The sequence below is a fragment of the Petaurus breviceps genome, unplaced genomic scaffold (assembly GCF_028583685.1).
Source record: "Petaurus breviceps papuanus isolate PSGF00001 unplaced genomic scaffold, PetGlider_PUasm1.0 90919, whole genome shotgun sequence".
Taxonomy (NCBI): Eukaryota; Metazoa; Chordata; class Mammalia; order Diprotodontia; family Petauridae; genus Petaurus; species Petaurus breviceps.
Window position 1 is genome coordinate 20,871,408 of NW_027187378.1, and position 21,758 is coordinate 20,893,165.

The window sequence follows — 21,758 nt, forward strand, 5'->3', positions numbered from 1 at the left end:
GTGTGTGTGTGTGTGTGTGTGTGTGTGTGTGTGTGTGTGTGTGTGTGTGTGTGTGTGTGAGAGAGAGAGAGAGAGAGAGAGAGAGAGAGAGAGAGAGAGAGAATAATTTGTTAATTGAAAACACAAAATTTAGAGAACTATATCAGTACTTGTTCTGGTGTCCACTCTTGTGATGCTGTACAAGACATGCTTCATTACTATGACCACTTCGAAGAAAGAAGAGTTAAAGATGAAGGGCCAGTTTAAGACTTTACAAGGACATCTTAGAAGTTGGCCACATAAGCTTGTGGAACAATGTTGTAAACTAAAAGCAAGTAAGTAAATAAATGAATGAATGAATGAATAAATAAATAAATAAATAAACCCCAAGTTGCCTACATTCCCTTCTCCCACAAAATGCCAGCTAGTTATCTCAGGTTCAAACACTTAATCAAACAGCTACTTTATAGCCTCCAAGATATACTTTTTATTAGGACTGATTTTTTTTCTCTCCAGAATACAAGTATTTCATTATCTTTAAACCAGTGGGTGACTGGTTTCTGAATCCCAAATCTCCATGAGAATGAACCCAATCAGGCCATATTCCAAGCAATTCAGTAAACATGCCATTGCTGAATGCTGAACATCACTCCTTCTATCAGATAACTCTTGTTCCTTTTGAATGCAATATTTCAGCATCATGCGTTCAAATTCTGCTACTTAAAAACAAAACAAACCAAACTTAATTGTAGAGTTTGTTTTATTGTGCCAAGAATGAAAGAGAGATACAGCGTGCCTCAGACCTAACACTGCACTACGGCTGTGGAAAAACCATTTCATATTGCTGTAAGAGGAGGGGCATTTTCTTATCAGGCCATTTGCAGAAGCCTGACTTTCATTTCTTGAATGCCATCCAAAGGTCTCTTTGCTAGTCTTTATCCCTACCTGACATTCTAAGTGCATGAATGATGACACATTAAAGACAAATATCTAAAAACTTCCAACCTGCTACTCATTTGGTCTCCTGATGTGTCCTCCAATGAGAGGAAACATAAAAAGGGACACAGTCAGATTTATAAATCCAAAATGCATCTAACTTAAAAGGGGGAAAAGAGTAAGGTGGGGAGGAGAGACTGGCAGGGAAAAATCCTTTATGTGCCACATGGACTTTTGAAAGCAGCCCTTTTTTTTTCCCCAAAGGAGACTGCTCCAGTTGGGTGACATGCCAACCACCACCAGCAGTTCCCACAATGCTTTGCAGCACAAGTAGATAGATAGCCAGGGCTGACTGAACAATGCATAGTGAGTGCCCAGGGAGGAAGAGACATAGGAAAGGCCATGGATAGGGGAGCTGGAAATTCAGGGGCATGTTGTAAGAATAGGAACAAATTCACTGGGGAGAAGGATGCCTATTCTTCAAAGTGCAGAAAACATTAATGAGAGAGGGAAGTTTTAAAAAAATTTCAAAAGAAAATCATTAAAACGGGATCTTGATAATGCACTTCAATAAGTTATTTTAAAATAAAGATTTTAAGTAGGTTTATAAAACAAATCAGATCTCAACATACCCAACCTGGTAAGAAATAAAAAAGATGCTATTTTTTGCTCATTACTGGTGTTAGTCAAGTGGGGGATAGGGAGAAAGGTAGATAACTTTAAAAAAATTAGCACTAAGAGTTAAATTAATTTTCCTTAAACCCATAGATCAGATTGAAATGATTTCAATACTTTTTCATTTCCCCATGATGGAAATTCTAACAGACAACTGATCCTAATCTTATTAGGAAACTTCTTCATCTCTTAGCTTGAATCCTCTTTCTAAGCTCAGGACTGTTGGTGTTTGTTCCTTTCAGGTTTTCAACAGATGCTAGGACAGGGCACAATAAAGGAGGTACGGGAGAGTCAGTAACCAAAAATTAATGCTCTGAGCAGTTCCTAGTTCCCAGAGCAAGACAGGTTTTCTTAATGGAAAAGAATAGAAGAGTTACCTATTGGGAACTGAGCTAAGGCACTAAGACTGCAGCAGGTGGAAAGAACTTACACATTAACAAAAGGACCAAGCTTCACTGGGTCCCTGAGGAAGAGAGATGCTGTTCACAAAGTTGCCTTATTAGTAAAAATAAGATATTTTTTCAAAAAGGATGAGAACATAAAATTGTTGAATCCTCATTTTTTTTAAAGTAATATTTTGCTGTCCTTGCAGAGAGATTTGCTTCAGTTTTCAAAAGTTGTATGAGCTGTGTTTAGAGCAGAGTCTGGTGAAACATTCTGAGCACCTCTGGCTCATCTTGGATTCTCTTTGAAAGTATTTGTTTTTATTTTCTTCTTCCTTTGCAGATAAAAAAATCCACTTCTCTCCCATTTTTTGGCATGATCTCAAACAATCCAATAATCTCTGTCCCCCCACTTACCCTCCCTCCTGCCCCCCAAAAGCCCAATGTGCGGCAGTTCTCTCCTATGTATTGCTTTGATCATCTCTTCATCATAGCTTGATAAATGTAGCCTGTTGGTTCTGCTTTTGCACTGTGTCAGCGAGAGGAAAGACGCTGGATATGGCTATATCTACTATACCTTGGCAAAGCTCTGCATAAAGTTTCCTAAAATGAGAGGCAGAGACAGAGGTAGAGAGACAGGCAGATAGAAACAGAGAGAAATAATCGTTAAATGTGTTCATAAGAAAAACAAGTGTACCATGCTTTTTCTTACCCTTTTGTCCCCAGCCCACCTACAAAAATGACTTCCTATCCCGGCTTTGGCAGAAGCAGAATGGTCATGATACACGTGAATTAGGGTATGGGTAAATCAGCATCCTCCAACTGCGCTCTGATTTGATTTTAGGTACCAGTTTCTAGTGCAAACTCAACACATTTATTCAATCATCTTCATAAAGTACTTGGGAAATTGACATTTACTTTGATCTACTGAGTGAAGGGTTGTTTAGTGCCTGGGACACTAAGTGCAGGACTCTAACATAATTTGTCTGCTTGTCACTTTCTGTGTGCCCACGTTATCATGAGATCTCAGTTTTTGAAAAGAAGGGGCTTTAGAAGTTCTCTGGTTCAACTCCTTCATTTTACATATGAGTAGCCTGAGGTTTTTAAAAGATGCCAAGAGGACAAGGAAGGGGTATGGAAAAGGCAATAACTAAAAATTAGTGCTCTGAGGATATCCTAGTTGCCAGAACAAAACAGGTTTACTTAATGGAAAAGAAGAGAAAAGTTACCTATTGGGAACTGAATTAAGGCACCGAGACTGCAACAGGTGGAGATAGCTTACAGCTTAACAAGAGGGCAATTAACATTGATGAACAGTTAAATACAATGGTTGAGAGGCTGGTTCAAGGTTATATAAGATGGCATATATGGCAGAGTTTTGGTTTGAACTCAGGCCTCTGAATCCAAATCCAGCTCCCTAACCATGATAACATCAAGCATAGCTTAACAAAACTCTAATTGCTTTGCTTCAGAGGGAGACAAGGTAATGGCAGGAGGGAGGCAAGGTAATGGCAGCAACAAAGAGATTTGTTATCCAATCGACAAGCAATTCTGGGATAGTTTACTAAGTCACCAGCACTGCTAGGAAGACTCTAGAAACTCAACTTTTCCATGACATGTCAAAATGTTGAAACCTTTTACAAAACAAAACCTCTTTGGTGTTCTGAGTTGCTTGTTATGAACTATAGCTAAAAAGAAAGCATTTTTCCAGAGATGATGAAAAGAGGAAATGCAAAATGAGTAAAATTGGATTAGTATGGGGTAATGGTAAGAGAATTTGAAGATATTTCCTGCCCTTTAATAACCCTAACAGAATCTGAAGACCTTCCCTGATTTGAAAATATACTCTCTCCCCTACTAGGCTGAATGTGGTCACATGGAGCCTATGGTGGGAGGAGTTTGCTGAGGGGTGGAATGGAGCCCAACAGGAGAAGCTTGCTTAAAGGGAGGTTTGTTTTTCAGGAAGGCCCACACCTTGTTACCTTTTTATTTGTATTTAGGCAGTGGGTCACGAGGGTTTGGATGTTCTCTGACCCTGGAGAAGGCTATATATTACCTCTGAGGTGAGGTTTTCTTTTGGGGCTCACTTTGGGAAGAGTTGGGTGATTTGGCCAGATGAGACTCTGGGCAGCAGTTGAGCCCCCTGGCTTTGAAAAGCAAGATCTTGGTGCTTCTCTCTCTGGTAACTAACTGTATGTATGTGATGGTCAGATAGCTAAAAGCCCAGTCTGTTGAACTGTGTTATTTTCTCTGTGTGTGATTTTTGCCTGCTTGCAACTTCTGTTTCTATTCTCTGAAGTTCAGGGTGCTGACTTTTCCCCCTGAACTAGGCAAATGATATAAGTTTGATTAAAGTAAGATTGTTAACCTTTTTTAAGTTGCTTTCCTTAAGAAAAGCAGAACAAAGAACCTGTGCTAGCAGCCATTCTGGGTATGCTAGGGTGCTTGCTGCTGTGTATGGTTGAGCTAATTTATGGGTGCATGAGAGAGAGAAATTGTGAGAAATGAGTTAATATCTTTAGATCTGCCTTTTCTTCATAAAAGAACCTGCTTAGGAAGTGTAGACTAAGAAAGCATGGCAGTGAGTAATAGACAGGAAGCCAAACCTTTTAGGAGTCAGGAACTGGAGCTGGGACTGGAGAGTGGATCACATGCTATGCTTCCCTTATGCTCATGGCAACATTAATTATTAGTCCATGCTTTTAACATATTTAATTTTATGCCCTCAATTTTTTTGGGGGGGGGTTGTCAGATCTGTAATTTCAACATTATAGGGAAACTACTTAGTGAAGAAGTTTCCTCTATCAGTGTGGATCAGCGAGTGTTCTGAGACTTAATAACTGAGTTGTCTGGGACACTGAGAAGTCAAGTAATTTGTCCAAACTTGCATGGCCTGTGTGCATCAGAGGAAGGTCCAGAACCCTGGCCGAGGATATCAGAATATTAATGTGAATCTGTCAAGAGGCAATTTAATAGGGGTGAGTGGAGAGACTTAAAATCGGGTTTAAAAAATCAATTTCACAAATACAAGAACGAGGTATGGGCTAGATCAAGGTTCATCTGAAGTAGATTTTAGTAGGATTTTAGTGCATTGTAAGCTCATGTGATCTGAATATGATGAAGCAACCAAAAATGCTAATGTGACTTGAGATTGCATTATGAGAGGCATGGCATCCAGGAAGATGATGGTCTTCTTGTCCTCTGCCCTGGTCAAACCTCATGTGAAGCAATGTGTTCAGTTCTGAGAATCACATTTTAGGAAGACCAGTGATAAGCTGGAGAGAGTAAAGAGGACAGCTAGGCTGTTGAAGGGTTTCAGGTTCATATTAAAAGAGGACTGGCTTAAGGAACTGGACAGTTAGTCTAGTGAAAAGAAGATAGAAAGGGAACATGATGAACATGATAGTGGTCTTCAGGTATTTAAAGGGCTGTCATGTTGTTGGATCAGATTTTCTTTGGAGAATTCAGAGCTGAGGTCAGGGTGTAGAAGTTACAAAGAGATAAACTTAGGTGTGATGTAAGGAAAAAATTATCAATAATTACAACTAATCAAGATCAAAATGCATTGCATTGGGATGTAGTAGAGTACTCCAGTGGTATTCCTCTTCATACAAGATCTCCAGGCAAAATCTCATTAATTCTCATGTGCTGGGTATGAAGGAAAAGGAATTTAGGTTTGGGTTGAACTACAGAGACTCTGAGGGCCCTTCTAACCTTGGGAGTCTGTTTTTCAAGGTTATCCAAACAAATGAGGGGCTGTCCTATCAGATTTATGGATAGGAAAAGAATTTATGAATAAACAAGAGACAGAGCATTGTGAGATATAAAATGAATAATTTTGATTACATTAAAAAGCTTTTGTACAAATAAAATCAATGTAGCCAAGATTAGAAGGAAAGCAGAAAATTGGGGAAAAAAATTTTACAGGCAGTGTCAGATACAGGCCTCATATCTCAAATATATAAAGAACTTTGTCCAGTTCACAAGAATATGAGTCATTCCTCAATTGTTAAATGGTCAAAGGATATGAACAGGTAGCTTTTGGAAGAAGAAATCAAAGCTATATATAGTCATATGAAAAAATGCTCTAAGCCATTATTGATGAGAGAAATTCAAGTTAAAACAACTTTGAGATGCCATATCACACCTATCAGATTTGCTAAAATAATATAAGGGGGAAATGACAAATTTTGGGGGGGATGTGGAAAAACTAATGTATTGTTGGTGGAACTGGTTTTTTTTTCTTTTTGGAGGGGGGAAGGCTGGGCAATTCGGGTTAAGTGACTTGCCCAAGGTCACATGGCTGGTAAGTGTTAAGTTTCTGAGGCCAGATTTGAACTCAGGTACTCCTGACTCCAGGGCAGGTGCTCTATTCACTGCACCACCTAGCCACCCCTGGAACTGTTAACTGATCCAATTAGGTCTGTTTCCCAAGGTGAACAGGGAAAAAAGAAAAGAATCTATATGTTCGAAGCACTTGTCTTTGTTGTGGTTAAGAATTGGAAATTGAGAAGATGTCCATCAATTGAGGAATGGATGAATAAGTTGTAGTATATGATTGTGATGGAACACAGGTTGATTTTAGAAAAACATGTAAAAACTTGCATGAAATAATGAAGAGTGAAATGAGAATCAAGAGAACATTGTGTAATGGTAGCAGCAATATTGTCTGAAGAGTAACTGTGAATGACTAAGTTATTCTAAGTAATATGAATATTCAAATCAACTACAAAGGACCTATGAAAAAAGAAGCTATCTACCTCCAGAGAAAAAACTACTGTATGGAAGTATGTATTGTATGGTTTCATATATGTTGGTCTTCTCTAGTGTGGGGTTGGGAGGAAGAGAAGGGGCCACCCCAGAACTTAAAATGTAACAACACCGCCCCCCAAAACCAAAAAAACCAAATGAGGGGCTGAGTTTTGGCCCTTGACGAAATGATTTACCTATTGTTGTCCTTTTAAAGCACAGTATTGTCTCAGGACCCTCTGAAACATTAAAATTACTTCCTAAAGTTGGGGGAGGGACCCTCCTTTTGATCTGCCTGACACCACCAGCAGGTCTTCCTATATGTTTTTATAATTTCATGCTCATGTTCAAAAAGCTTTAGTGGTTCTTCACTGCTTATAGGAGAAAAGGCAAATGACTTAGTTTCAAGGCCTTCCAACAGCTTTCCCAAACCTATTTTCCAGTCCTAATTTCTACCATTCCTCTACAACACCAAATAGCAAATATGGCTACTTATAGTTCTGAGAACAGACCTAATTCATTCTCAGTTCTATTCCTTTAGTCATGTTGTGTTATCCTCCTGGGGTTTCCCCTATGATCCTCTTCACTTTTTTGTAACAAATTTAATGTTCCTGACGCTTCACGCCTCTTTCTGAAGCCTATGTGATTTACTGTCTGTACCACTTAATGGTGGTATTCATCCAATTATTGCCATGTATTTTTAGTTGATTTTTTTTTGTATAGCTTGTTCTTTCTCCCCAGCTAGATTGTGAAGTTATAATTGGCAGCATGGCAAAAAAAGAAGGAAAACTGGACTTGGAATTTGAAAATTATTGGTTGTATGAGCTCTTTGAGTCTCAGTTTCCTTATCTGTAAAATAGGAATGATGATACTCATCCTACCTACCTTGCTGAGTTGTGGTGGGGAGATCATTTTATGCACCTTAAAGGACTATATAAATGGAACCTATCATAATTATTATATGCTTCTTTTTTATTCCCCAAAGCATCTCACACAGTGCTGAGCACATAGTAGGTATTTACTAAATACCTGCTGAATGAGGGGGAAAATCATATAAGAATCTAATATAAATCTTTCCCAAAGAAGGCAAAATGTAATATCTGGGGCTGGCTTACTGGGCACATGCGGGAGCCCCATTGACTTCAATGAGCCAGACCTTCAGCTCCTCATCCACCATGAAGTCAAAGCCAAAGAGCTGGAAACTCTGGTAGTGAAGGTGTTTGGTGCTGATTGCAGGCTCTATACACATAAGGCAGCTTCTGTAAAATTGAAAAATAAAAGGAATTCAGTAAGGAAGGAAACAAGCATTTTACCAAACGTCTATTATGTGCTAGGTGCTGTGCTAAGCACTTTACAAAGATCATTTCATTTGATCCTTAACAACATTCTTTGGAGGGAGGTGCCATTATTATCCCCACTTTATACCTAAGGAAATAGTCACACAGTAAGTGTCTGAGTTCACATTTGAATTCAGATCTTCCTGAGCTCAGTACTTCAATTCATTGTGCCACCTAACTGTTTTAAGGAAAGCTTAAATTTCTGTTGTATTGCTTAGTCATTTCAGCTGTGTCTGACTCTTTGTGACCCCATTTGGGTTTTTCTAGGCAAAGACATTGGAGTGGTTTGCCATTTCCTTCTCCAGATAATTTTACAGATGAGGAAAATGATACAAGCAGGGTTAAGTGATTTGCCCAGGGTCACACAGGTAGTTCAGTGTCTGAGGCCAGATTTGAACTCAGGAGGATGTCCTTTTGACTCCAGGTTTGGCTCTCTATCCATTGCTCCACCAAGCTGCCCCATCTAGCTGCCCCATTGGATTTTGGCAGGTAGGCAAATATTAAGTGTTTGAGGAAGATTTTACATTAAGAATTCTAGCTTAATAAGGGTTAACAGAAATGATCATTAGAAGTGTTCTCCATATTTCTTAATAATTTATGTAATGCTTCAAGGTTTGCCAGTGCTTCATCTCATTTGACCCCCACAGCCACCCTGTGAGGCAGGTACTATAAAGATCATTATCACCCTCCTTTGACATCAAGGTTAAGTGAAGAACCAGAGGCCAGATTCAAACCAGAATTTTCTTGACTCCAAGTCCAGTACTCTGTCCACTGTGCCACCCTTCATCTCTATTTACTATTCCACAGTTAGGTACTGTCAGATATTTAGAGAGAACCAATCAACCAATATTTTCCCCCCCAAATCCTGAAATTACCAATGTGTTCAACCATGACTGAAGTGATATTTCTTTGCCAGTAATTACAGAAACAAACAAAAAAGCTCAATCTGGCTCCACCCTACATTTCTAAAATGTATATTACTCTTCACTATGTACTCTGTATTTCAGCCAAACTGCATCAGTAACTGTCCCGTGAATTCAACATTCCATATCTTACCTCCATGCCTAACCACAGGCTATCCCTTATGCCTGGAAGTCTCTGCTTCATCTCCACATTCTCAGAATATTTAGTTCCCTTCAAAGCTCAGCTCAGGTGCCACTATATACATGAAACCTTTCTTAATCCTCACTAGTTCTCCCCCCCCCATTGGCTTTGTTTTAAAATTTTTTCAATTATCATTTTTTTCTCCTTTGTAAATTACTTTTTAAAACATTCATGTTATTTTTTCAAATATCGAGCATTGATTTTCCTCCTGCCTCCCACTTCCACCCATTGGGGAAAAAAAAATACAGAACCCCAGTAGCACATAAGCATATCTGTCTACACGTACCCCTCAGTGGAATGCAAGCTCCCTGAGGACAGAGACTGTTTCATTTTCATTTTTATATCCTCAGCATATTGATTGGGATTGTGATAATTAACACATCTTTTATATATATATATATATTTGCTTTTTGGGAGGGAAGTTGGGGTTGTGACTTGCCCAAGGTCACATGGCTAGTTTTTGTATTGTGTTTGAGACCAGATTTGAACTCAGGTCCTCCTGATTCCAGGGCCGGTGCTCTATTCACTGCACCACCTAGCTGCCCCTAACACATCTTATATTGCTGGGATTATGATAGTTGACATTTTTATAATTTGGATGAAGATACAGATGGAAAGCTTAACAAATCAGAAGGTGACACAATGTTGGGAAGGATAACACAATGGGTAAAAAAGTCAGAAACCAAAAAGATTTCAACAGACTAAAACATTGGATCAAATCAAATAAGATATTTTAATAGGAATAAATGGAAAGTTATCCTTGATTTTTAAATCTCTCTGTCTGAGTCCTTAGCTTCCTTCAAGGCTCAGCTTAGGAACTACTTCCTAGAGGAAATCTTTCCTCATATACCCAGTTACTAGCACTTTTTTTTTTAATTAATTTGTTTGTTTCCTTTTAGTTTACAGGATTCAATTCCACAATTCCTTGAGTTTCACATTTTGTCCCCCTCCCTCCCCTCCCCCCCACGGCAGCTTATAGTCAAGTATAGGATCTGTAAATACTTTCACATTATACATTAGTCAGGTTATGGATTGTACTAGCTGGAATGAAAAATGGTAAAGAGGACATAAAACCAAATAAGAGAAGGAAAAAGATCAGGTATTTTGCTTCCACTTGGATATAAACTTAGTTCTTTCTAGTTCTTTCTCTGGATGCACATATTTCTCTCCATCATGAGTCTTTTGGGATTGACTTATATCACTGCATTGCTGAGAAGAGTCCAGTCTATCAAAGTTGGTCATCACACATATGTTGTGTCTGTAATTGTGTGCAAATTTCTCCTGGTTCTACTCTTCTCAACTAGCACTTCTTACTTGCTATCCCTCTGTAATGGGAATGCAAATTTGGAAGATCTTCCCTGCCCCTAGGCTAAAATGCACCTGAAGCCTGGGGAGGGAGGCTTGTTTTTCAGTAGATACTTCTTGATTGGCCAGTGAGTCAATAAGGTTGTTACATTCTCTGAGCCAGGAGAAGGCTATATAAGCCCTGATGTGTAGCTTTGTTTTGGGACTCACTTTGAGAAGTGTTCTGTGATTTGATCTGAATTCTGGGAAGCCGTTATTGAGAGTCCCCCGGCTTTGAAAAACCCAGATGTTGACTGGGTATGGATGTAATGGTTGGACAGTTTGGAAAGCTGTCTACTTGATCTGTTAATGTCTTGATAATTATGCCTGTATACTTTGAGGTTCAGGGTGCTGACCTTTTCTCCCGAACAAGGTAAACGATATATGTCTGACTGATTAAAGTAAGCTTGGTAACCCATTTTGAGTTGCTTTCCTTTAACAAAGCAGATCCAAGAACCTGTGGTAGCTGCAAACCCTGAGGACGCTTGGGGTGCTTGCTGCTACACCCTCATATAGATTATTGTGGTTTTATCCCCCAAACCTGGCTTCCTGCACATACTCAAATGCATCTGTGATCGCATACATTCATGAGTTCCTATTAATGATGCAGATGACACCCTCTCCATGCCTGCGGATCCTGTGTGACTTCTGTCCATGTCCTTCCATAAGTTGGTCACAGGGGAGTCCACTGCACATGCTAGATGTCTATGTCCTGACACCTCAAGGGCATCATTGGAGGACATGCCCCTTGAGGATATATTGTAAACAGAAGTCCTTACTGTTTATAAGTTGCTGCCTGTTCACATTCACTAGGAACTTATCCCCAATGCCCTTTATGCAGTAATCAGAATTAATTCTTTAGAAACAGTTGTATTCCATGTCTAGGACCACATAGCAATGCTGGCAGAATGTTGGAATTAAAAATATGGGCATTTGCTTACCTGAGAAGCTTTGGGGCCAGTAAAGGAGCTTTGCCATTTCCCAAAGGCAAACCAGCCTGCCCTCCCCAAGGCAAACCAGTTCTTGTCCTCCTGTTCAACTCTGGACCCAATTCCTTGACCATCTGTATTGCCTGTCCCAAACATATATTCAACAAATATTTAGTAAGCAGCTAATACATAACAGGCAAGGAAAAGATATAGTAAGTGCTTAATAAATGTTTGTTGAATTTAATCAAATAAAGGAGAACTGGACATGTTTTGGAATTCAGTCAAGATGTCTGAGCATCTTAATCTAATTATGCCGGTCTCCCCTTTGTGTGTAGGGGCTAGCTGGGAGAGGGCGGCAACCTTCTCTCTCCAGCTCCACATCCCATTTTCAAAGATTTTCTACCATTTATAAATTTGCTTGTGCTTTTCTTGTGTTCTCCCTATGTGATATCATGTATTGTTGTCCATACTTGTGTTATTTTTAAGCTCCGTGAGGGCAGGAACTGCATTTTATCTAGACTTTGAATTTTTCCCAGGGTATAAGCACCATGTTTTGCATATACTAACTACTAAATAAATGTTTTTTTTTTTTTAATGGAATTGATGTGATTGTACTGCCATTTAAGAACTATTTCTCAGAACCTGAAACATTTAAAATTTATTTCTAGGAATATAAATTCTTCAATTGTTGGAGAAGGAGGGTGGTGGCAATGAACTAATTTTAGATCTTTTGCAAAGCCTTTGGATAGATGACTTCTCGCTGATAGCAGTGTTATACATGTCTTTGAGGAACTTGCCAGATTAGGTCATGATAGCATGGCTACCAGGGCAGCTAGGTGGCACAGTGAATAGAGCACTGGCCTTGGAATCAGGAGGACCTAAGCTCAAATCCGACCTCAGATACTTGACACACTTACTAGCTGTGTGACCTTAGGCAAGTCACTTAACCCCAACTGCCCTGCCCTCCCCCCTCCAAAAAAAAAAAGCTTAAAAAAAAAGATAGCATGGCTACCCAGGTCATTTGTTCCCAAGCAATGTAGAATTGGTGTTTGTGAAAAAGACTAAGTGAGCCATAATAGCAAGTGACATGTACCTAGCAACAAAATTAAACAGGATTTCAATTTGAGCCTAGGGTCTTTAAATTTCAGGATCTCAGTTCATACTACTGAATCAGATGGTCTACAGTGTGTTCATAACCAGAGAATTAAAAAAAAAATTCAACCAAGAAAAGCATATGTATCAACTAATTGGTGTAACAAAAATCTAAATCTTAAATGTTTTCCTGAAGAAGATGGCCTCCAATATCACCTACCAATTGGCTTAACAACAAGTCTGTTGTATTTTATACCAAGTTAAAAACCTCCCACAGGAGAATAGCCAAAATATATTTGCCCATTCTCTTCTCCAAGACACATGATCAATGATTGGTTCTGAAGATGCTTTACAGAACGCTGTCAGCTATAAATTACTGTCAACAGTTTGGTCTTAAGGCTCAACATAAAATCAAATAACAACCTTAACATATTCAGAACCTTTGTAAACTAAGAGAAGTCCAGAGCCTGTAAATCAAGCTTTATCTAGTATACTGTTGGAGAGGGATAGCTTCACACACTGGATGATAGTCATGACATTAAAAAAAAACCTTGATAGAGAAGACATTTGGGCTGAAGTGAGTGGGATGAAATTTTGTAGGGATATAAGTAAAGATTTTCACTTGGGTTCAAACAATCAACTTTACAAACACAAGATGGAAAGGCATGGCTAGAGAGCAATTTGTCTGAAAAAAGATTTGGAAGCTTTAGTGGACTGAAAGCTTGATATGAGCCAATACTGTGTTAGGGTGGCCACAATACCTTTGGTAGGAAGACAGGTACGGTGTCTAGAAATAAGGAAGTGACAATCCTGTTGGATTTTTTTTGCAATTGTCAGACTATGCTGGGAGTGGTTAATCCCTTAAATTAAATAGCTTCTCCTAGTTTATTTTCTTTGGTACTTGTGGCCAGTTGACTTTGTTTTAGAAAGGTTATTATTAGCTTAGAACAATATTAGATTAGAATAATATTAGAAAGAACTGGAATGCAGTCAGGAAGACCTGGGTTCAAATCCTGTCCCAGCCAGTTTTTAGCTGTACAACCATGGGCAAATACTTAAACTTTTTTGGGCCTATTTCCTTACCAAAGTTGGGAAACATTATCATAAAATGGAAAGAATGCTGAACTTGGAGTCACAAGACTGGAGTCTGAATTCCAGCTGTTACCAACAGTGTGACCTTGGGCAAGTCACTTACCCTTTCTGGGCCTCAATTTCCTCATTTGTAAAATGAAGGGTTTGGGATAGATGACTTCTAAGGTCCTTTACAAACTGGAGATCCATGATCCCATTTTTACCATAACTTTGTATCACAATCCAATTCAACTTTTTTACCTATGATTACACATTACGAACTTTTGTTCATTTGATATTTGATATTGTTCACATGACGTAACGTAAGAGTGAATTCTTCAGGCTTGAAATACAATTCGCCACAATTTCATAATAAGTTTTAAGGACCATCATAACTACAAACCTAGGGCTCAGAAGTCATATTAAGGACAAATGTAATAAACAGCAACAGTGAGAAAGGCACCATGCTATTAAAGCCTAAGCCCAATGACAACACCATTCCTTATTTGTAATGCTGTTCAAGAATGCTCATCTGGAGTCCTCTTCCTTAAATGAGAATGAAAATATACTCTACTCTAAATTAACCCAGTAAATCTCACATCCTCTGGTAGAACAAGCTAATTTGCTCTGTTTGGTCCAAAAGGGCAAAATTAAGGAGCCATGGAGGGAAGTTGCAAAAAGAAAAATTTAGGTTTGAGGTAAGGAAAAAGTTCTTAGTAGTTAGAGCTATCCTGAAGTGGAATGGGCTGCTTCAGAAAACACTGGAGGTCTTTAAGCAAAAGTGGAGGACCACCAGTAGAATAGGTTGTAAAGAGTGTTCTTTTTCAGGTAGGGTTGAATTAGATGGCCTTTGAGGTCCTTTCCAACTTAGAAATTCTGGAAAATCTAAATATTCTCACATGCAAAGGAAATCTTTTTTCTAAAACATTGCATTATACTTGACAGATTAGCTGTGACTGAAAGTTATGCTACTTTAAGAACTCAGCAAGAACTCAGGTGTGGGGCATATATTACCCTACAGAGGAGTTTGGGATTCATGTTCTAGTCAATGAATGATAATTTTAGCCAATACATAACTTAAATTGAAGTCTAAAAAGGCTCATCCTCTTTATGATAATAATAGATGATGCTCTAGGGGAAGGGTTTGAAGGCTAAAAGCCAGACATAAGACTAGGAGGGGAATGAAGGCTGTCCTGGACCTCTGCACAAAATGGAGATTCCAAGAGGAATGCACTAGACCACATGTGGCCTTGAGGGTGCAGGTTTCGCACCCCTGCACTAGATTGAGAAATGGGATTGGAAAAGGCTGTAATGGGTAGTCCTTTAGCAAATAGACTGTTCAAACAGACTGGATGAAATTAAAAATTTGAAAATTTTCTATCTCCACAGAACTCAGCACAAGGCTATGTATATAATAGGTCTTTAACAAATGTTTACTGAATCTAACTGGAGAGGCAATAAAATATGAGACACAAAGCCAACAATATGTCTGAACATTATATATGAATGAAGCTTTGTAAAGACAGCAAACAGATTTATAATTCTAAATGACACAGGGAAACTTAAGTTAACTTGGTTTTTCCTTAAGTAGGCACTAATTTGGAATATTTTGACTTAAAGATAATCCTTTCATTTTCTAGGAATATCATCCAAACTGGCTGAACCTAATTATTTTAGATATGTATATTTAAAAAAAAAATGAGGGGGGTGGCTATGTGGTGCAGTGAATAGAGCACCAGCCCTGGAGTCAGGAGGACCTGAGTTCAAATCTGGCCTCAGACACTTAACACAAAAACTGGCTGTGTGACCTTGGACACGTCACTTAACCCCAACTGCCCCTCCAAAAAGAAAAAAAAATTGAGACCAGGTATAATTTTGACCTTTTTAGAGTTGTGTAAGTTATAAGAGCAGAAAGGTCTAGAGAGGACCTTAAAATATTTGGAAAAACAAGAATTTTAAAGTGCTTTTAAAAGAATTCATGAAACTACCACAGCCACTTTTTATATTATGCTCCAACAGAAAATGTAAAAGGCTCCAATTACTTAGGGATTGTCCTTACATGAGCAACTCCTTAAAATGCAAATTTCTTGGTATTTTAATGTGTGATACTAAAAATTGGCGGGGGGGCGGGGAGGAGGTCAAATAATATAGCCTAGGTAGCATTCTACAGTAGGTAAGATTTAGTTAAAATCGGAGAGATTTCAGTCTTCCCAGGTCACTGGGAAATGAAATTCACTCTTTTTTTTTTTTGGAGGGCTATTGGGATTAAGTGACTTGCCCAAGGTCACATGGCTAGGTTTTTTTTTTTTGTGTTAAGTGTCTGAGGCCGGATTTGAACTCAGTTCCTCCTGACTCCAGGGCCAGTGCTCTATTCACTGTGCCACCTAGCCGTTCCGAAATTCACTCTTATACAGGACTGAATAATATAACAAAAACTTACTGACCTCAGACTACTGAATATATTTTATTTATGGTTATGTTCTAATATGATTGTCATATTTAAACATACAGTAAATTAAAGCTTTAGAAGCATCAACTTTTCATCACCAAATATGTTTCAGGACTTCACAGTAAGCATTTAAGTGCTTACTAAGAGTCAGGCACTTAGTTAAGAACTGGAGATATAAAGAAGATCAAAAATACTGACCCTCCCTCCAGGAGCTACAGGATTAAGAAAAGGTCATTAGAATTTACCATTAAGAGATCACTGGTGATTCTGGAGAGGGTAATTTCAGTTCAATGATGAGGTCAAAGCCAGATTAAAGAGGGCTTTGAAAGAAGTGAGAGAAAAATAGATGCATGTAGTACAGAATGCTTGAATTTAGATAAGAAAGGGAAGAGAGATATTTGGCAATAACTATAAGGATGGTCAAATCAAATGAGGGTTGTTTTGAAAAGGAATTATTCCCTATAAGTCTGACTTCCTTGAGGATAGATAATTTATGATTTTGCTCTTTCCCCTAGAAAGAGTTTTTGATTTGCTGACAGAAAACACTGGATTTTAAAATTCTTATTTAAAGAGTTAAAGTATTTCAGATGTTAAGGCACAAAGATTTTGCTCATTTAAAAAAATTATGTCTTTCCCCTGGGGATAATGGGGGGAAGATATTTATGCTACACTATTTTAAAAATCCAAACCCAAGAACAACTTAATATGAGCAGCTTGTATATGACTGTAAGCTTCCTTTGTTTCACCCAGCGTACCATATCCTTAATATGCACATGTCTGTTTTCTTACATTCTCACATTCAGTGGGACAGCAGCAGGCAAAGGCTGAAAATGTATGTTAGCCTGAAAGACAAAGCTGGATTTGGGGGTGTTTTATTTCCATCAAGCCAACCACCTTATTATTTGCTCTCCCTTAGAATTCAAACATCGAAAAGGACCTTAGAAACCACCTAGTTCAATGTCCTATTTTGATGTGTGAATCCTGTCTACAGGTAGTCAGTCATCCAGTTTTGGATTTAAATATCTTTAGTGAGAGTAATCTCACTATCACACTTAGCAGTTCATTCCATTTTCCAATATTAGAAAACTTATTGGGAACTGTGCTCGCATAGGGACCTGAACTCCATTCCCCTATAATTTCTATCCACTAGTCCTATTCCTCTTCCATATGACAACCCTTCAAATATCTGAATGTACCCATTACATTCTTCACCTCATCCAGGAGTCCCCCAAGTTTTCTCCTCTAGAGTTAATGTCACACCCTGTCTTTTGAAGTATCCTTTATATGTCATAGTTTTGAGTCCCTTCATACTGGCTGATCTCCAGGCACACCACTCTAATTTGACAATGTCCCTCTTAAAACACAGTAGTCCAGAGCTGAACACAATATACTCAGTGTATTCAGACCAATACAGAGGGTTTTGCCAGTACAGTAGTTTTTACCCAGTAAATACTTAATAAATACGGGCAGCTTGGTGGCACAGTGGATGGAGCATCTCGCCTGGAGTTAGGAAGACTAATCTTTCTGAGTTCAAATCTAGGCTCAGACACTCGCTACCTATATGACCCTGGGCAAGTCACTTAACTTAGTTTGCCTCAGTTTCCTCAACTATAAAATAAGCTAGAGAAGGAAATGGTACACCATTCTAGTCTCTTTACCAAGAAAACCCCAAATGGGGTTATGAAGAATCAGAAATAACTGAGATGACTGAACAGCAACAATATTTGTTAAACTAAATGGGCTGCTATCTCCCTTGTTCTGGACATTACACTTAAATGAAGCCCAAGCTCACACTAGCTTTTTTGACAGTCCACTAAAACTCCCGGGCATTTTAAATTTCCTTATCTTGTTTCCTGTGTTTATAGGATTTCAGACCTGGAAGAAGTTTTGGGGAGCTATAGAGAAAAAAGTAAGTTGGAAGCAGCCCCTGAGCTGATGTGATAGGGAGGTGGGCTCTGCTCTTCTTCCTACAGGAAAAGACCTTTTTCTCAGCTCCATGGTGACAGCATTTCTAAATTCAAGAGAGTTCAGTTAGAATTCCATCTCCATTATGGCTACATTTTCAATTTGATCATCACCAATAATGCTTTCATTTCCCATCAGTTCAATTCACTTCCAGTCCTTAGTCTGTTGGTCTGTACTAATATGGGTCCTTAGAAAAATACTATTAGTTATCTTCAAAGTGGCAAATGTGATAAAAATGACACTAAACAGTAAACATTGGAAAGATAGCATAACAGACACACTAATAAAATTCTGTTGGAGCTATGAATTGGTCCAAGTATTCTGAAAGACAATTTGAAAATTATAAAACAAAAGTCACCAAACTGTTCATGTTTTTGTGAGAGGGATTCACTTGGGAAAGGTTATGTCTTGTGAAATAACTATGGCATGAAAACAAAAGGCATCAATAAAACTTAAAAAAATACAGAAATACAGAAAATTTGGAACTCACAATTTAAAAAAATGTCAAAAATTGCCTTTACATGTAAGTAGAAAAAATACTATAAAAAATAAAAGTACACAAAGAAAAAATGCCATCAATTTAATTAGACTGGAACTATAAGCTTAAAACTACACTAAGACTTTTGGGATACCCTGTATATTGCTATTACAGGCTAATTCCCATTTTTTTCAGTAACTTGCACCTTTCCAGAAATATTCCATGCTCAAAGTAGCTACAAGGCCCTAAGTGAAGATCTTGAGAGTTTTATGAATTCAATAAACTAAACTTTCCACAAAGATGGACTAATTTGCAGAGAAGGAGAATTAAATCAGTAGCAGTTTGGTAGATCCTGTCAAAACAGAGGCCATAACAAATCCAGGCACTAAATTTATTTATTTATTTAGTAATCAATCCTACTTATAAAATAATCAATTGGTTAAAACCTCAGAGAGTGGATTAGGATGGTTATCCTCCATTAGACTTGCTTTGTTCTGAATCATAAGAACCACAAAAAGACATGAGACAATTAATTTGGCCCAAGAATCAGACAAAACTGCAACTAATTAGTGTGCAACTGATATATGGGTTTTTTTTTTGTTCCACCCACGGCCACTACTTGGAAAAGTACTGTTTGCTCCCTTTCCTTCCTCAGTTATCAGGTAGTGCTGACTGGAATCTCTCTTACAAAGTAACTGAAATTGCAACCAGGACCTAATTTTGATCCTCCACTTCTCAGAACAAAGATGTCCCAAAAGCCTCTTTCTGAATGATCTCAGGTAGAAAGTAGCTCCCAGCAGGGCATGAATTCCTTCAGGACAAAGACAACTAGGAAAACCCTTTGCCCAATTTGTGAACAGTAAAAAGAGAGTGAGCATCAATGACCTGGAGCTTCTATTTGCTTACTTGTCACCTAGAGACACAAAGGATGCCAACACAGAATGTGATAAAAAAAAATAAATTAAAACCCAGGATGCTTATTTGAACAGAAGATAGACATCACGGACTAGTATCAAAGACTCCTCAACTACAGATTTGGAGACTTGAACTCTAGCGCTAGTCATGCCATTAACCTAGAGTAAGTCATTTAGCCTCTTTGTGATCGTTTCCACATCAACAGAATCAGGAGACCACCACCTGTCCTTAGCTCATACAGTTATAAGAATCAAATGAGTATAAACATGAAAAAGCACAATATTTTAAGCAAGTTTAAGGTGGTTTCATTGTTTCTTTTTAATGGTAGCTACTCAGTCATCATTCTAGGATAAATACACCTTGGCTCTTAGTTTAGTCATCTTCCCTAAAACACAGCATCTAAAAAGGAAAAAAAAAAGGCCAACCCCATTTCATGGGTTCTCTTGAAAGGAAGTGCTGGATTTGGGGTCAACAGAGATCTGGGTTCAAATCTGAATGGACAACTCTGATAAATTCTCAAATCTTAGTTTCCTCATCCTAAGGGGTGATACCTATAATACCTAGATGTGTAGCATACAGGATACAAGCAACCCATGACACTGTGAGTACATCTTGAGCCAGATTAAAATGTAATGGGGAAATATTTAACAAATTAAATCAAAATACAATAAAACACCAATAATGTAACATGTGGTTTTCTATATCAATATGTATCCCACCAGGGATTCTTATATATGATTAATGGTCCCCATTTTGATTTGAGTTTGACACCACTGAGAATATAAAGTTGAAACCCTGTGCAAACCTCAATTTTCCATATAAACGTATCAATTATTATTATTATTGAGACCATAACAATTGTCTCTCTCAGCCTGATCCATGAAGCAGCCTACATTCCTGGGGAAGGGTGAGTGAGGGGGACTCCTTTCCATGTAGGAAAACAAAGCCAAACCTCCACTTGAAATTGCCAGAGATAAAAAGATACAAATAAATTACCTTATTATTTGTTTGATTTGTAATAAGATACTATTTTCCAGCGTAATGTTCAAAGCACTTATTAGATATTGATTGAATTCCTCAAAGAACATTTCATTCCCCTCTTCATATTTCCCATAGTTTTTTGAATATTCCTTTTGAATGCAGTGATTGGTCAAATGGCAAGTTTTGTCTTGGAAATTAGTGATATTGTATGGTTCTGAAGAGGTCCGAAGCACGCCCTCTCTGTAGAGGTAGATATTATATTGATGATCCACTAGGACCCAGCTCCTGCCAAAAAAAGAGAACAGTCACTTTCTACCCAAGCACTTGAAAGACTCAGCACAAGAATGTGCCAAGAGGATTATTTTCACAATTTGCCATAAATTTTATCAGTAAAGAAGCATAGTTTAACCCAAAAGATTAAGTAAGCTCTTAGAGTGTTGGTAACTTTAAGACTTAACTATACTGAACAAATGGGTAACACATTTACAACATTTTACAGAAAACCATTCTGGAGCTGGTGATGAGATTCAAGGAAGGAAAAAATAAAGCTGAAGCAAGACCCAGGAGTGGGTAAAATGGGCAGCTGCCCACATGACATCTTTTTTACTCATGTTTATATATTTATATACTTCTAATACCAGAAAATATTCTTCTCCTTGTTGCATAGCTGTTTGTAATGAGTTTACACCACGTGTTACAGTGAAACTCAAAGCCTACAATGGAAAAGGGTACACAATTTTTTAATTTGATACTAATATGTCTCAGTCGTTTTTAGTCATGTCTGACTCTTTGTGACTCTATTTTGTTTTTTTGGGGGGGTTTTCTTAGCAAAGATACTGGAGTGGTTTGCCATTTCCTTCTCCAACTCATTTTACAGATGAGGAAACTGAGCCAAATGGGGTTAAGTGTCTTGCCCATGGTCACACAACTATGCCTTGAAAGACATAGAAAGCCCTTGCTCTAGCTGCACTAGATGTTAATAAAGAGATAGTGTGATCATCTAGGGTGAAGAACTTTTCTATAAGAGTAATAGCCCAATCTAAAAGATCATTTATCAGAAATTTGGTTCTTTATCTTGTGTCACCTTATGACAATTAATGACCTGCCTCAATGTAATTTTTTATATCTCTGAAACGAAGTATATCGCTCTGGGATTTCCTAAACATCAAACATTAGGCTTACAAGAATCTCCCAGTAAAATGATCTGTTACTTCCAGATAAGATAGCACTTTGGATTGCCTCCTTAAGAAAAACAGTAAATAATTACTAACTCAGAGAGTAGCAGTTCAACTAACTCATTAAATAACTTTTGTGCTCCATGATCAACAAGACTTGAATAACTGAAATCCTGGTTGATGAGTAATAATCAGT

General features: G+C 38.1%; 1 protein-coding gene across 2 annotated transcripts in view; it reads right to left on the minus strand.

Moving 5' to 3' along the window:
• Window positions 1–721: 721 nt before the first annotated feature.
• Window positions 722–21,758, minus strand: part of TTL (tubulin tyrosine ligase) — a 48,333-nt gene continuing 27,296 nt past the window's right edge. The window contains exons 5-7 of one of the 2 annotated variants that reach the window (XM_069075555.1): window positions 20,403–20,672; window positions 7,838–7,981; window positions 722–2,576 (exon numbers count right to left, since the gene is read on the minus strand). In XM_069075555.1, the coding sequence (XP_068931656.1) occupies window positions 2,462–2,576; window positions 7,838–7,981; window positions 20,403–20,672 (529 nt within the window). In that variant the 3' untranslated portion in view covers window positions 722–2,461. Of the gene's footprint in view, window positions 2,577–7,837; window positions 7,982–11,448; window positions 11,580–20,402; window positions 20,673–21,758 lie in introns of those variants that run through there. The other variant, XR_011165975.1, reaches the window with a different exon arrangement.